This window comes from Schistocerca serialis, chromosome 12 (genome assembly GCF_023864345.2).
Source record: "Schistocerca serialis cubense isolate TAMUIC-IGC-003099 chromosome 12, iqSchSeri2.2, whole genome shotgun sequence".
NCBI lineage: Eukaryota > Metazoa > Arthropoda > Insecta > Orthoptera > Acrididae > Schistocerca > Schistocerca serialis.
Window position 1 is genome coordinate 125,014,418 of NC_064649.1, and position 15,908 is coordinate 125,030,325.

Genomic DNA, 15,908 nt, shown 5'->3' on the forward strand with positions numbered 1-15,908 from the left:
AAAGGAGAACATTCAGGGAAGTGGACCAAAGGGAAGCCATTGTCTCGATACAATTGTCTCCACAGTACAAGTGGTGATCATTAAACTGACATTTCCCATCTGAGCTTGCATACGCTGTTAATGAACATTAGCAGCAAAGTCGCTCCTTTAGAAGGAGCTCCTTTAGAAGGAGCTACTGATTCAGCTGCAAAATACTAACGCGAATTCTTTACAGACGAATGGAAAAACTGGTAGAAGCGGACCTCGGGGAAGATCCGTTTGGATTCCGTAGAAATGTTGGAACACGTGAGGCAACACTAACCTTACGACTTATCTTAGAAGAAAGATTAAGAAAGGGCAACCTACGTTTCTAGCATTTGTAGACTTAGAGAAAGCTTTTGACAATGTTGACTGGAATACTCTCTTTCACATTCTAAAGGTGGCAGGGGTAAAATACAGGGAGCGAAAGGCTATTTACAATTTGTACAGAAACCAGATGGCAGTTATACGAGTCGAGGGGTATGAAAGGGAAGCAGTGGTTGGGAAAGGAGTGAGACAGGGTTGTAGCCTCTCCCCGATGTTATTCAATCTGTATATCGAGCAAGCAGTAAAGGAGACAAAAGAAAAATTCGGAGTAGGTATTAAAATTCATGGAGAAGAAATAAAAACTTTGAGGTTCGCCGATGACCTTGTAATTCTGTCAGAGACAGCAAAGGACCTGGAAGAGCAGCTGAACGGAATGGGCAGTGTCTTGAAAGGAGGATATAAGATGAACATCAACAAAAACAAAACGAGGATAATGGAATGTAGTCGAATTAAATAGGGTGATGCTGAGGGAATTAGATTAGGAAATGAGACACTTAAAGTTGTAAAGGAGTTTTGCTATTTAGGGAGTAAAATAACTGATGATGGTCGAAGTAGAGAGGATATAAAATGTAGACTGGGAATGGCAAGGAAAGCGTTTCTGAAGAAGAGAAATTTGTTAACATCGAGTATAGGTTTAAGTGTCAGGAAGTCGTTTCTGAAAGTATTTGTATGGAGTGTAGCCATGTATGGAAGTGAAACCTGGACGATAACTCGTATGGACAAGAAGAGAATAGAAGCTTTCGAAATGTGGTGCTACAGAAGAACGCTGACGATAAGGTGGGTAGATCACGTAACTAATGAGGAGGTATTGAATAGGATTGGGGAGAAGAGAAGTTTGTGGCACAACTTGACTAGAAGAAGGAATCGGTTGGTAGGACATGTTTTGAGGCATCAAGGGATCACAAATTTAGCATTGGAGGGCAGAGTGGAGGGTAAAAATCGTAGAGGGAGGCCAAGAGATGAATACACTAAGCAGATTCAGAAGGATGTAGGTTGCAGTAGGTACTGGGAGATGAAGAAGCTTGCACAGGATAGAGTAGCATGGAGAGCTGCATCAAACCAGTCTCAGGACTGAAGACCACCACCACCACAACAACAACAACAACTGATTCATTACTTGTACACTGTGGCTGCCGTTTATCCAGAAGTGCTGGCTCATTGTTTGCATGGCTACGATGAAAACTGTCTAAGTATTTTATTCGTCCGTATGATACAAAATCAGAGGCGTATTTACTAGTCATTCTGTTGGCAGAAGTTGGCAGCCCTAGAGTATAGGTAATCAGGCAGCTCGTAGGAAAAGTAGTTAAGCAAGATGTGTCTTAAACTTTTTCAACATTGAGACGTTCCAATTTCTGTTCGCTGACTGTTTAAAGATATGTGCACAAAATATAGAACTATAAAATATAGCCGCGGAGATTAAGACTGTTATTTGTGGATCCTGTACTGCGATTGTGTAAATCGCAGTTAATTTGACACAGGTTTTCATTACTGTGCACAAAAAAAGATTTTTAGTAAGTAGGTTGAGGAGTGACCATAAGAATTCAATGGTCGTTGAAGGGGCATAACTAGAAGTGCTGTTATCTTCTTTTCGAAACATTGCTATCGCTCGTTTATGCTGAGTAAATATCTTGGGGCAACAGAGAGTGACATTACACGTAATGCGCTTCATGAAGACTTGAGAACAGCTTCTAACAAATGCGAGGACCTGGTTTACTGAGACAGTCAAACCTCACCATATGGCAGCTGTTTCTTAAGCATCTTATAATTACTGTATTTTATGTGGCTACAGTGTTGCATCTGTCTAGTACGAAGACTGTCTAATTCTATTCCAATAACTGACGTTTCCATGTGGAGCAAGTTAGTAACATTTAATTGTGCCGCATAAGATATGAACACAAAGCATTTCCTTGTCCTGTGTTGTTAACTAGAATAGCATGACACTTTATGACAACTCTCACCCACCGTCAACAACAGTGCTCTCCTCTGGCATAATTTATCCAGTCCAGGCAAGATAAAGGCACCTGATGATTAAACTGTGATGCCGAAACACGGCCAGCTAATTCAGTTCGCGCATGCAGTCGCTGATACAAGGCAGCGTGTTTCATTCATCTTAACTCACTGAATACTGTTAGTGGCCCGAAATAAATTGGACATTCTGGCTGCGAAGAAAATAAAACTTTGCTGCTTTAACGCACGTTTCTGAAGTTAATGGTCAGGATTTGGAATATGCAGATGAATTCACAGTTCAAAATCTCAGTGCGAAAATCAAGTGAGCTATGCGGATGTGCTGAAAGTTAGGTTGTTCACTTTAGAGGGGAAATTGTGTAAGTTCAAATGGTTCAAATGGCTCTGAGCACTATGGGACTTAACTTCTAAGGTCATCAGTCCCCTCGAACTTAGAACTACTTAAACCTAACTGACCTAAGGGCATGACACACATCCATGCCCGAGGCGGGATTCGAACCTGCGACCGTAGCGGTCGCGTGGTTCCAGACTGTAGCGCCTAGAACCGCTCGGCCACTCCGGTCGGCAAATTGTGTAAGTTTATTTGCATAATATAATGAGCGTAAATCTACTTTATACAGACGAAATTATATTTTCATAATCTGACGTAGATGACTTGAAGCTATGAAGGTGTGTGTGCACATAAAATAGTTAACAGCATGATTACAAGTTAATTAGCTTCCTGGAAGGAGCAGATAGGACATGGGTTAATTAGCCAAACGAAAGTAGCCTTATTATATAGTACAGGTAATCAAAATCGTCCATTGTGAGCTAATTATTACGGGCGTACCTCAGGGAATAGTGTTCCTTCCGTATTTTTTATTTACACATTAATTAGCTGCTGTATTTAACTAACAAAATGGGAACAGTTCTTCTTTCTTCCCAATACAACATATTTATTTAGTTACACTATGCACATTGGCAGTTCCTTAACGTAGCTAATATACGATGCTTAAGGGGAAAAAAATTCCGGCCAGTGGTCTGAAAGCTCCGTAGAAACTTAATTACGTATGCAGAAGGTTCATCAAAACATGTGACACGAAAGGCCACATCTTTTGACTCTGTTGATTTAGAGTCTTAAATGTTTTTAAACCGCCAAGGGACCGTTGAATTTAATATTTGACACAAATTTCAGCTTGATGCTTCTACCCGTTCCTGACAAATAGGGGTGTATAATAGACGGACGGGCAGGCAGATAGAAAGACATGCAACAAAGTGACCTTTGTAAGGATTTCGTTTTTACTAATTAAGGTACGCAATCCTAAAAAGGACGCAAATTGGTTCCTGCAGTATTTAAGTAACAATTACAAAGAATCCTATACAACAGAAACTGTTTACAATTTACCATAGGTCGGATACGATTAGAAGCGATAACTGAAGAAAGCTTCACAAGCCAAGATCGCTGAAATAGCATTTTACTGGATGACCAGCTTCGACAGAGCTATGCTGTCATATCGGATCTGCAAGAGGATGAACAGAAGTTGACAAGAAAATGTTTATTATCGTTGCACTACAACCTGATAAACTGCCTTGCTACATAACTCATAAAATTATAACATACATTATGCTTTGAAATTATTGCAAGTCGCTTCACATTACATATTCACTCCCCTCTACCATGAAGATCGCTACTGTAACAAGACAGTTGATCAAGTCGTATTATCATGATGGTTAAATATTTGCCTATCAACTTTCTGTTAATCTTCTTGCAGATCTGACGATTACGGCACAGCTCTGTCGAAACCGGTCATCCAATAAAATTCATTTTTAGCGATCTTGGCTGATGACTTTTTCTTCAGTTACCATACATCGCAGATCGGTCCCACACGAACGATGTGAAGAAAATATAACGATTATAAGCGAGATAGAATAAGACGCGAAACGAAATATGTCATGTCAGTAACATTTTCAGTGTATTTATCTCTACAGCACCTTATAGCAAACTAGAACTCTTTTTAACTTGCGTACGTCGCACGGCCGCAGTGCGAGTGAAGTAAACAACTGTGGAGGTTGCAAAAACAGAATTTCCCTCTAAGTAGGACAGGTCTGCTAGAGAGCATACGCGGACTGGAACCATGATATGGCAGGTACATTGTGGTAGAGAAGATGGCAAACGTAAGTTACAAGTTACTGGAAGACGGCAAGTAGAAAGCGCAAGATTTTTTTTAAATATCAACTCTTGAGAAATCGCTGATAGCAAGTTACGTAAGAAGTGTCAAGAGGGTACAATGTGAACGAAGAGAAAAAGTGATCGTGTTGCATGAGGTATGGATGTAGTGTGGGAAAGGTGGGGGAAGGGGGGGGGGAGGAGGCGTGGCTTCATAAATGTCATCCAAAAGAACACTTGCTTCAGCACGATACGAACTGGCAATATTTTCTCTGAGACTTGTCGAACGCCACAACACGGTACAATTCTGTATTAAATAGACAGTTTTTAAACCACTTAATTCTCTACAATCGTTTCACTACCCCCTCCCCCCCCCCCCCCCCTCTTGGCTTCTTCAGGCGGACACTCCCTCCCGCCGCCCTTCCCATCACACACACACACACACACACACACACACACACACACACACACACACATATTCTACGCTGCTGCTGCTGCTGCATCGGCAACTCGAAGACGGGTAATGTAGATGAGACGCAAATACATAAACGTGTGACAGAAAATGTTTATAAGAAATTACTTCTCAGCTTTTTTTATTTATTTATTTATTTTTAAAACAGAGCAGGGAAATTATTTAGAAAGGTGTGCAGAAACATGAAAGATATTATGTGAGCGAAATAGTCTCTCAGCCTACGCATCATTGCTTTGGAATATTGGAATCTTCTAGAGGTGTGTATTAATTCTTGCAACACCGAGATGCCGAACAAAAATAACCAAATATTCAGAAGTCTCAAATTAATCACTATTGTACATTAAAGTAATTTCTAAAAGCTGATCATCGTATCGCACAAAAATTTGCCTTAAAAAAACTGCTATATTAATCATTCACGCACGTATTTTATGCGATACTAGCAGACTACATCGGACACTAGCGGAATCGATTTCGCCACGATGAGCTACTACCACTGATTTACTAACTGCATGAAATGTTTGCACCATGGCAGTAGTGCCTAAAATAGCTATAATAAGTAAATAGAATCCAAAAATTATTGAAAACAACGTACGCCTATGGAATTAGTAAGATGGTTGACAGTTGAAGTGACAGTACGGTGTCTCAATTTCAGGACAGGTGAAAAAAATAGACAAATTTGTAGAAATTGGTCAGTTTGATGTGGATTTAAAATCCTACTATAAACAATTTACGAACAGCAATGCTGCTGCTTTGCTTATTAGATACACCTGAGAAAGTTTAACCTTAACAACCTTTCGTTACGGTATCTTCACACAGAAACACACTTTCTCTTTTACTCGCGTAGCTGGACAAACGTTTGAAGACGAGAAACCCGAAGCACTTTTTAATGGTCTCGACAACGTAGACACGAAACACCTGGTTTGATTTTCGACACCTGCTGAACACCTGTTACCAATCAGCATCTGCGTCATCGTGCTTCTGGCATTCCGACGTACATTAGCGGTGCAAAACCTCATAGATATAGCAGTAAGTACGTGTTAGGAAGCGGAGCTGGAAAAGTTCAGGCAGAAACAAAACGCATCCAATTTGCGCGTCTTACGTCATCTGAAATGTAGGTTATCTGACGCAAAAAATGAACACTGAGAAAGAACACTGCGCTCGGAAAACTAACCTACATCATCATCATCATCATCATCATCATCATCATCATCATCAACAACAACAACAACGTCGTTTATATTAATATCTCCATTTGCACATTTGCCACCAATTACCTGCAACCACGGCACGGCTACGTTATAGCTACGGTTACAATAAAATTATATAAGAAGCTACTACACACACGCAGGGAAAGCACATTGCTTGTCAACTAAGCTTTTAGTCCTGATCTATAAACAACGCAACAGAATCCATGTTTTCGTTTTTGACGTCACATATCGGCTCCTTCCAGTCATGACCCTCATTTATCTTGTGGGCGGCACATTTCGGAAAATAAGTTGTCGAATTCATTTTTTAAATGAAATTTGACGCGGTGCAGTAACTCGCCGTAGCTACTAGGAAGCGTGGAAGTACCTTTAGTACTAAAGGTATTTTGAGCGCCTTATTACGTATCTACTAATCACTGCTGACACACAATTCCCTTTCACACACCAGTTGAACTATGTAACATCTGAAACGTAACAAGAATAAAGCTCAGTACAACATATTGTAGGAGAAAAACCACACCTGACAATGGGAAATAATTCGCGGTCGTGCTAAGGATGAAGTGAACAAAAATCGTGATTCGCAGCAAAAACGAAGTGTTTTGTTGCTAAAAATGAGAGATTCGTCTGTGCTAGGGCAAGCTTTCGAGAGTTTCATAGTGACTGAAAAAATTAAATAGAAAACGATTGCTCATAATTGAAATGCGACACATCAATAAACGTGACTCACGTATTGCACTGATGAAATTTTAGTATCAGGACGTTAAATATCGTAAGCTACATTTGCACTTCTCGAGTTTAAGAAAGATGTGTGGTGGGGGTAGGTAAGACTAATTATGTTATTTTTCCTCCCCCACATCTACAGCTCCGTTCGCGGGAGGACTGATTGCCGACGCTCTTGTTTACGAGTCGGAAACGTAGCTCCGTGCTCGCGATTACGCAAACAGTCTAGTAATTAGCACACCGTCGCGCGATGGCCGGGCACTGACGCCAGATGCATAGCGTGCTGTGACATGCATGGACGCGAGCGGCTAAAACTCACGCTGGCAGTTGGTCCAGACGTTAGCGAGACTCCACAGGCGGTAGGCGTAACTGTCGTAGCAGCCGAACATGTTCCCCTGCGTCACCACCATGGCCGGGCGTCGGGGGCAGGCATGCGGCCGCGCCGGGGGCTGGCGTCGCCGTCGCCGTACGCCGCTACGTCGTCCAGCTGCTGCTACACTCCCACCCTCACAGAGCGCCGGCCTCTCGCCGACTGTGGCGACGCGCAGCTGCCGACGCGACAACTCGCGGCGCCACCCCCACCACCGCGACGTCACCGCCCCCACCACCGGCCCGCCCGCGGACGCGTGCCGGCAAGCGGCGCCGCGCGGCGGCGGCGGCGAGAAGCTCGCGCGACGCCCGCGGACGCGGCCGAAGCGCGGCGGACACGCCCGAGGTCGGCCGCACCTGGCCGAAGCGCCGCGGGAGCGCACGAACTCTGACGAAATCTCCTCCCCCCACCACCGCCACCCCGTCCGAACCGGCGGCGGAAATTATCTTTACGCATTCGCACAAAGGCAGCCGGCGCGAGCACACGCTCCGCTGCGGATCTGCGCTCTGCAGCAGTCTAAACCAGCTGCCTACTATTCTGTGCGAGCACAAAACTGGCACACAACAGAGAACGATTGTCATTCCTATTCAAATGCATTCCTAGGCAGATGCATTTGCACACGTAACTATGGCGCCACAACCTTGGTATGTCATGACCGAAACTGGTACGTATTTATCACGAAAAGATTAACCGCTAAATTAGAAGGAGCGATCTGTTTTACTTCCCAAAACCGTTCTAAAGCCTAGCCCGCATACATTTATCTTTATTTACAAACAACCGGTTTCGACAGACTTGACTGTTATCTTCAGGTCTTCAAAACCTTATGCTGTATTAAATATGTTCACTTTGAGTTGAACCTCAGGGCAAGTTGACATGTAGATAAAATGTAGCACATAACAGAAGGATTTGTCATAAAACATTTAAGGGGGGTAGGACGTCAAACGGGCCGACTTGGAGCAGGAGAGGCACCACACGGAATGTCAATTTCCACTGTCTATACTTTTACAAATAAATTCATAAAACTTTGTCAACACGACCAGGAAGGATTCAGGATTTAAAATCGTAGCAATGTAAGTTTAAAAGTGTAACAAAATAATTTTTTTTTACGTGTGAAATTTCATCATTTTTTCACCTACTATTGGCTGCATTTGTTGCTAAAGGTACACTTTTCTTCACAAGTGTGAGAGATTCTTCGATGAATTTTGCCCAGCATACAAACCATACTTACAGGTGTATGAAATTCTAGAATTTATTTAATTAATGAAAAAATTAATGAGCTGTTACATTTTAAACTTCATGTTTAGAAAAAACTCAAACTTTATGGTTAATTATCTCAATTTTTAGCACAGTTTATAATAGATTTGGAAAATTCTAGAGTTTCATACACCTGTAAGTATGGTTTGTATGCTGTGCAAAATTCATGGAAGAATCTCTCTTACTTATGAAGAAAAGTGTACCAACAGCAACGAATGCAGCCAATAGTAAGTGAAGAAATGATAACATTTCACATGTAAAAAAATATTTTTTATTATATTTTTGAACTTCCACTGCTATGAGCGTGAATCCTGAACCCTTCCTGGTCATGCTGACAAAGTTTTATGAATTTATTTGTAAAAGTATAGACAGTGGAAATTAAATTTTATTTCAAAGGTGTCATTAATTTGGAGCTAGTACTCTGTAATTAATTGTATCAGTTGGACAAATTTTTTTTTTTTTTTTTGCTTTAAAGTGTAACTTAGCAGACGCTGTAACTTGGTTGATACCCTGTTTGATGTTTGCGACTAAATCATCATTAATAATTCGCCACAAAAGCACTCATTTAAAACTGAAAATAGAGCCCACCACCTGTTCCGTACGTATATTCTGAAATATAAAGCTCAGTTAGTATTCTGTGAGGTCGATTTCTCACTTGTGACTTGTTTATAATCCCTAAATGACTTGTTACCAATCCCTGTATAACGCAACATGAAGCTGGCTTAGCTACCAGTTAAACTTCATAGCGCCTACTCATTAGCTTTCAGAGCTAACTTAAACTTATTTTATTCACAGAGCAGATAATCTTATCGGATAACTTGGCGCTTAGTGTGTACTACTTCATCAGGTGCGAACTGAATTTTTCCTCACCTCTACTCTCTTTGCCAACCCCGGAAAATGTAGTCCCTCAGCATGTATGTATGTTTGTTGTATGTATGTATGTTACAGATCTCCTCCTCAACCACTGGATCGATTTCAACGAAACACTACTTGTAAAAAATAATGGGGTAAGAACCACCTAACTCTCATAGTGGTGGGAGTGGAGAAGTGTAACTCATGAACATCTCCAGCAATTTCCACGACTCGCGTTCCCGCTCCCCGAGCACGGGGTCCCGGATTCGGTTCCAGGAGGGGTCAGGGATTTTCACCTGCCTCGACTGGGTGTTTGTGTTGTCCTCATCATTTCATCATCTTTCATGAAAGTGGCGAGTATGGACTGAGCAAAGGTTGGGAACTTGTACGGTCGCTGATAATCGCGCAGTTGAGCGCCCCACAAACCAATTATCATCATCATCATCATCATCATCATCAATTTCCATGATCTCTTGTGTATACATGATTCATTGTTTGTATAAAAATGCTATGAGGGTAACATACCCCTACCATCACTAACCGTATGGGAGTGAGTGAGAAGCCACTACACGTTAAAAATATCCGACGACGACTGATATTAGTATCGACTCCATAATTTTCCGTACCGCTAGGTTGATGTGAGAATGGCATATGTGGTAAACACTGAGAAGGTGAAGGGACAGGATGATAGGACACCTGTTAAGATATCAGGGAATGACTTCCATGGTACTAGAGGGAGCTGTAGACGGCAAAAACTGTAGAGGAAGACAGCATATATGGGTAGCCTCTATCTATTAGAAACAATTGCTGTGACGGCATGACATCCCTATCACCGCTATGACTGACGGTAAAGATGATAATGAGTATATAAATGACGTTAATTGTATAAAAATGCTGTGAGAGTGAGAGTCCCCTTCTTCCCATGTGCCGGCCGGTGTGGCCGTGCGGTTCTAGGCGCTTCACTCTGGAACCGCGTGGCCGCTACGGTCGCAGGTTCGAATCCTGCCTCGGGCATGTATGTGTGTGATGTCCTTAGGTTAGTTAGGTTTAAGTAGTTCTAAGTTCTAGGGGGGGACTGATGATCTCAGAAGTTGTCCTATAGTGCTTAGAGCCATTTGAACCACTTTTTTTCTTCCCATGGGGATGAGAAAGGGTAACACTCAAAAGTGACTGAATACGACCTGTTCTGTGTTTTGTTGGCATGTAGTATTTTAGAAGCACGAAGAGTAGTAAGTTATTTATTCGTGTTGTTCAGTTATAAGGTGGCTATAATTACGAAGGTTGTATACATGGAAGAATCCTGGAGATACTAAAAGGTATCAGATAGATTATATAATGGTAAGACAGAGATTTGGGAACCAGATTTTAAATTGTAAGACATTTCCAGGGGCAGATGTGGACTCTGACCACAATCTATTGGTTATGACCTGTAGATTAAAACTGAAGAAACTGCAAAAAGGTGGGAATTTAAGGAGATGGGACCTGGATAAACTGAAAGAACCAGAGGTTGTACAGAGTTTCAGGGAGAGCATAAGGGAGCAATTGACAGGAATGGGGGAAAGAAATACAGTAGAAGAAGAATGGGTAGCTTTGAGAGATGAAGTAGTGAAGGCAGCAGATAATCAAGTAGATATAAAGACGAGGGCTGGTAGAAATCCTTAGGTAACAGAAGAAATATTGAATTTAATTGATGAAAGGAGAAAATATAAAAATGCAGTAAATGAAGCAGGCAAAAAGGAATACAAACGTCTCCAAAATGAGATCGACAGGAAGTGCAAAATGGCTTAGCAGGGATGGCTAGAGGACAAATGTAAGGATGTAGAGGCTTATCTCACTACAGGAAAATTAAAGAGACCTTTGGAGATAAGAGAACGACTTGTATGAATATCAAGAGCTCGGAAGGAAACCCAGTTCTAAGCAAAGAAGGGAAAGCAGAAAGGTGGAAGGAGTATATAGAGGGTCTATACAAGGGCGATGTGCTTGAGGACAATATTATGGAAATGGAAGAGGATGAAGATGAAATGGGAGATACGATACTGCGTGAAGAGTTTGACAGAGCACTGAAAGACCTGAGTCGAAACAAGGCCCCCGGAGTAGACAACATTCCATTGGAACTACCGACGGCCTTGGGAGAGCCAGTGCTGACAAAACTCTACCATCTGGTGAGCAAGATGTATGAAACAGGCGAAATACCCTCAGACTTCAAGAAGAATATAATAATTCCAATCCCAAAGAAAGCAGGTGTTGACAGATGTGAAAATTACCAAACTATCAGTTTAATAAGTCACAGCTGCAAAATACTAACACGAATTCTTTACAGACGAATGGAAAAACTAGCAGAAGCTGGCCTCGGGGAAGATCAGTTTGGATTCCGTAGAAACACTGGAACACGTGAGGCAATACTGACCCTACGACTTATCTTAGAAGAAAGATTAAGGAAAGGCAAACCTACGTTTCTAGCATTTGTAGACTTAGAGAAAGCTTTTGACAACGTTAACTGGAATACTCTCTTTCAAATTCTGAAGGTGGCAGGGGTAAGATACAGGGAGCGAAAGGCTATTTACAATTTGTACAGAAACCAGATGGCAGTTGTAAGAGTCGAGGGGCATGAAAGGGAAGCAGTGGTTGGGAAAGGAGTGAGACAGGGTTGTAGCCTCTCCCCGATGTTATTCAATCTGTATATTGAGCAAGCAGTAAAGGAAACAAAAGAAAAATTCGGAGTACGTATTAAAATCCATGGAGAAGAAATAAAAACTTTGAGGTTCGCCGATGACATTGTAATTCTGTCAGAGACAGCAAAGGACTTGGAAGAGCAGTTGAATGGAATGGACAGTGTCTTGAAAGTAGGATATAAGATGAACATCAACAAAAGCAAAACGAGGATAATGGAATGTAGTCGAATTAAGTCGGGTGATGCTGAGAGAATTAGATTAGGAAATGAGACACTTAAAGTAGTAAAGGAGTTTTGCTATTTGGGGAGCAAAATAACTGATGATGGTCGAAGTAGAGAGGATATAAAATGTAGACTGGCAATGGAAAGGAAAGCTTTTCTGAAGAAGAGAAATTTGTTAACATCGAGTATAGATTTAAGTGTCAGGAAGTCATTTCTGAAAGTAATTTGTATGGAGTGTAGCCATGTATGGAAGTGAAACATGGACGATAAATAGTTTGGACAAGAAGAGAATAGAAGCTTTCGAAATGTGGTGCTACAGAAGAATGCTGAAGATTAGATGGGTAGATCACATAACTAATGAGGAAATATTGAACAGGATTGGGGAGAAGAGAAGTTTGTGGCACAACTTGACCAGAAGACGAGACCGGTTGGTAGGACACGTTTTGAGGCATCAAGCGATCACCAATTTAGTATTGGAGGGCAGCGTGGAGGGTAAAAATCGTAGAGGGAGACCAAGAGATGAATACACTAAGCAGATTCAGAAGGATGTAGATTGCAGTAGGTACTGGGAGATGAAGAAGCTTGCACAGGATAGAGTAGCATGGAGAGCTGCATCAAACCAGTCTCAGGACTGAAGACCACAACAACAAACAACATAATTTCGCTCCTTAGAAGCACTCATCCACATACCTTGCCGTGAACTACAACCACAATTAGGTATCATTTGATAGGTTGTACATCGTATATATGAATACTTAAAGGAGACTCACATTGACACGTACGCCTTGTAAATAATTGTTAACGCTTATTGCATGGGACAACGGAGGCCATAATATGACGTTGGTTTTTTGTTGTTAGGAGGGGTCGCTTCAGAGATATGAAGGTAATCTTTGTTTTTTTAAATGCGATGATATAGATTGGTACTTATTTTCTGATAGCGGCTATCGAGACGAATCCAGTGATGTGTAACAGTAAGGTCTTTGAAGGTCAACGAAAGTCACAAAGGTGGCATGAACGTCCATTTACAGAAGGTGTTCGATGTGATGACCATTGGTACAAATGCAGTGCTGCAATCTTCTTATCATGGATTGAGCGGTATTCCTTATCTCATCAGCGCTTATCGAAGCACATGCTCTGACAGTTTTCTCACGTATTTCGTGCAAATAGAAAACATTCGCCGAATACGGCGTATCAGTCTAAAGTGCCATTGACATGTAAACACCATTCGACGGGTTTGCAATACAACACTAATAGGAACGGTAAGGTTAGTATAGTCGAATCAAGCGAATGTGAATGATGTATTCCTTCGAAGAACAAGTCGATGTGCTTCTCATTTACGGAGAATGCCAACGAAATTCAGTGAGAGCTAGAGAATTATACGCTGAGAGATATTCTCAACGTACTCACCCTACACGTCGTACATTTAAATATGTGTGTGATAAATTGAGAACAACTGAGTCTTTAACGCATCGGAAACATATCTGACAAAGGAAAGTTATTCACTAGAAACGGAAATTAGTACTCTTGCCATGTGGTTCAAGAGCCTTGTCTTAATTTGCGCCAAATCGCAAGGGAATCTGGCATGAGCCAGAGTAGTGTTGTTCGTGTTCTGCATCGGCATAGATATCATCCCTACCATATCAGTCTCCACCAAGAATCAACTGGTACGGATTGTATGCATCGCATTGAATTCTACCGATGGCCTCAACTTCAGATTAAGAGGGATGACACATTTATTAATTTGATTTTATTTACTTACGAGGCTACATTCACGAACCATGGAAATGTTAATTTGGATAACATGCATTACTGGGCAACTGAAAATCCATGTTGGCTGCGGCAAGTTGCACACCAAAAACCGTGGTCGGTGTGAATGTATGGTGTGGGATTCTGGAGGACAGAATTATAGGCCTCTATTTCATCGAAGGATATCTTAATGGTAGGAAGTATACCACATTCCTGCAAGAAACATTAGGTCTGTTATTGGAAGAAATACCTTTAGGAACGAGGGACAGAAGGCGTTATCAACACGATGGGTGCCCGGCACATTTTTCGCTGATGGCTAGAAATGAGATGCAGAGACAATTCCCAAATTGGACAAGGGGGAGGTGTGTCGTGGCCGGCTCGTTCGCCAGACTTGACGCCTCTGGATTTTTTCTCGTGGGGATTCGTAAAAGGGGCATGGATGTGTGTGATGTCCTTAGGTTAGTAAGGTTTAAGTAGTTCTAAGTACTAGGGGACTGATGACCTCAGACGTTAAGTCCCTTAGTGCTCAGAGCCATTTAAACCATTTTTTTTATTCCTAAAAGATATTGTTTATAAAAACATTCCAACTACACCTGACTATAGGCGAGAGAGAATTGTCAGAGCATGTGCTTCGATAAGTGCCGATGTGACAATGAATACCACTCAATCCATGGTAAGAAGATCCAAGGACTGCATTGATACCAATGGTCATTACTTCGAACACCCTCTGTAAATGGACGTTCATGCCACCTTTGTGACCTTCGTTGACCTTCAAGGACCTTACTGTGACACATCATTGGATTCGTCTCGATAGCCGCTATCACGAAATAAGTACCAAACTATAGCATCCCATAAAAAAAAACAAAGTTGACCTTGTATTGGTTAAAAACAGTCTTGGTTGCAATTTTAGTTTTTTTATTTTTCAACGACGCGTTTCGCCTTATTTAGGCATCTTCAGATTTTTTTATCTTGTTTTTGATGTTACGCAGAGATGAAGCCACACGTTTTTCTGCCCGACTAGACAGCATACTATAGAAATTCTTCCAGTCCATATGTGGCAAACCAGTGCTTAACAGTATTGGTTAAAAACAGTCTCGGTTGCAATTTTAGTTTTTTTATTTTTCAACGACGCGTATCGCCTTATTTAGGCATCTACAGATTATCTTAAAAAAAAAACTAAAATTGCAACCAAGACTGTTTTTAACCGATACTGTTAAGCACTGGTTTGCTGTTATGCCACATATGGACTGGAAGAATTGACCTTCATGTCTCTGAAGCGACCCCATCTAGCAACAAAAAACCACGCTGTCCCATTCAACTTCTCTCCCACGAACTTTTCAGCTCCCATCATACTTTCGGAGTTATTCTTGGTGGCAATAGTTAGTGACTCACCATGTATATTTCCTTGTTTTTCCTGACGTGATAAGGCGTTGAAAGTATCAATTAGCCCCTCTTCGATACACCAGTTGAACAGGAAGGACAACGACCAATTACGATATGGAGTACCCTCCACCACACATCGCTCATACGATGCTGTGCTGTAGGCCTACACACGCGGTTCTCGAATGGAATGGATCGTTGTGTCGGCGGCTGTGTCGGAGCCGCTGCAAATGCGATTTAAATCTTTTCCCCTTTCTCTCATTTTTTTCGTACCTTGCTTTTCCTTCCGATCGACCGCTTTTCATTTTCACGCCCGCCGGTGCCGCCGCCGCCGCCTTACACAGCTCCCAATTTTCCGATGAATGAGAGCGCAGCCCGAATTCGCGGAGCGGCGAGCGTTGGAAGCAATTTCGCGGAAGCGGATGGAGAGTTTATTTACCGACAGATTATCTGCCTACACGTGTAACCCAAGTCCCGCAGCCTCGTTCAGGAGTGAAAAGGACTCGTACGGGCGTTTCCCTACCACCCCTAACATGTGGGCGTTACCTCCGGGGTGTGTG

General features: G+C 41.9%; 1 protein-coding gene across 1 annotated transcript in view; it reads right to left on the reverse strand.

The window, feature by feature from the left end:
* Window positions 1-7,372, reverse strand: part of LOC126427991 (zinc finger protein 1) — a 218,356-nt gene extending 210,984 nt beyond the window's left edge. Inside the window, exon 1 of the mRNA XM_050089876.1 lies at window positions 7,173-7,372. Within this exon, the coding sequence (XP_049945833.1) occupies window positions 7,173-7,263 (91 nt within the window). The 5' untranslated portion in view covers window positions 7,264-7,372. The remainder of the gene's footprint in view (window positions 1-7,172) is intronic.
* Between the last annotated feature and the right edge of the window lie 8,536 nt (window positions 7,373-15,908).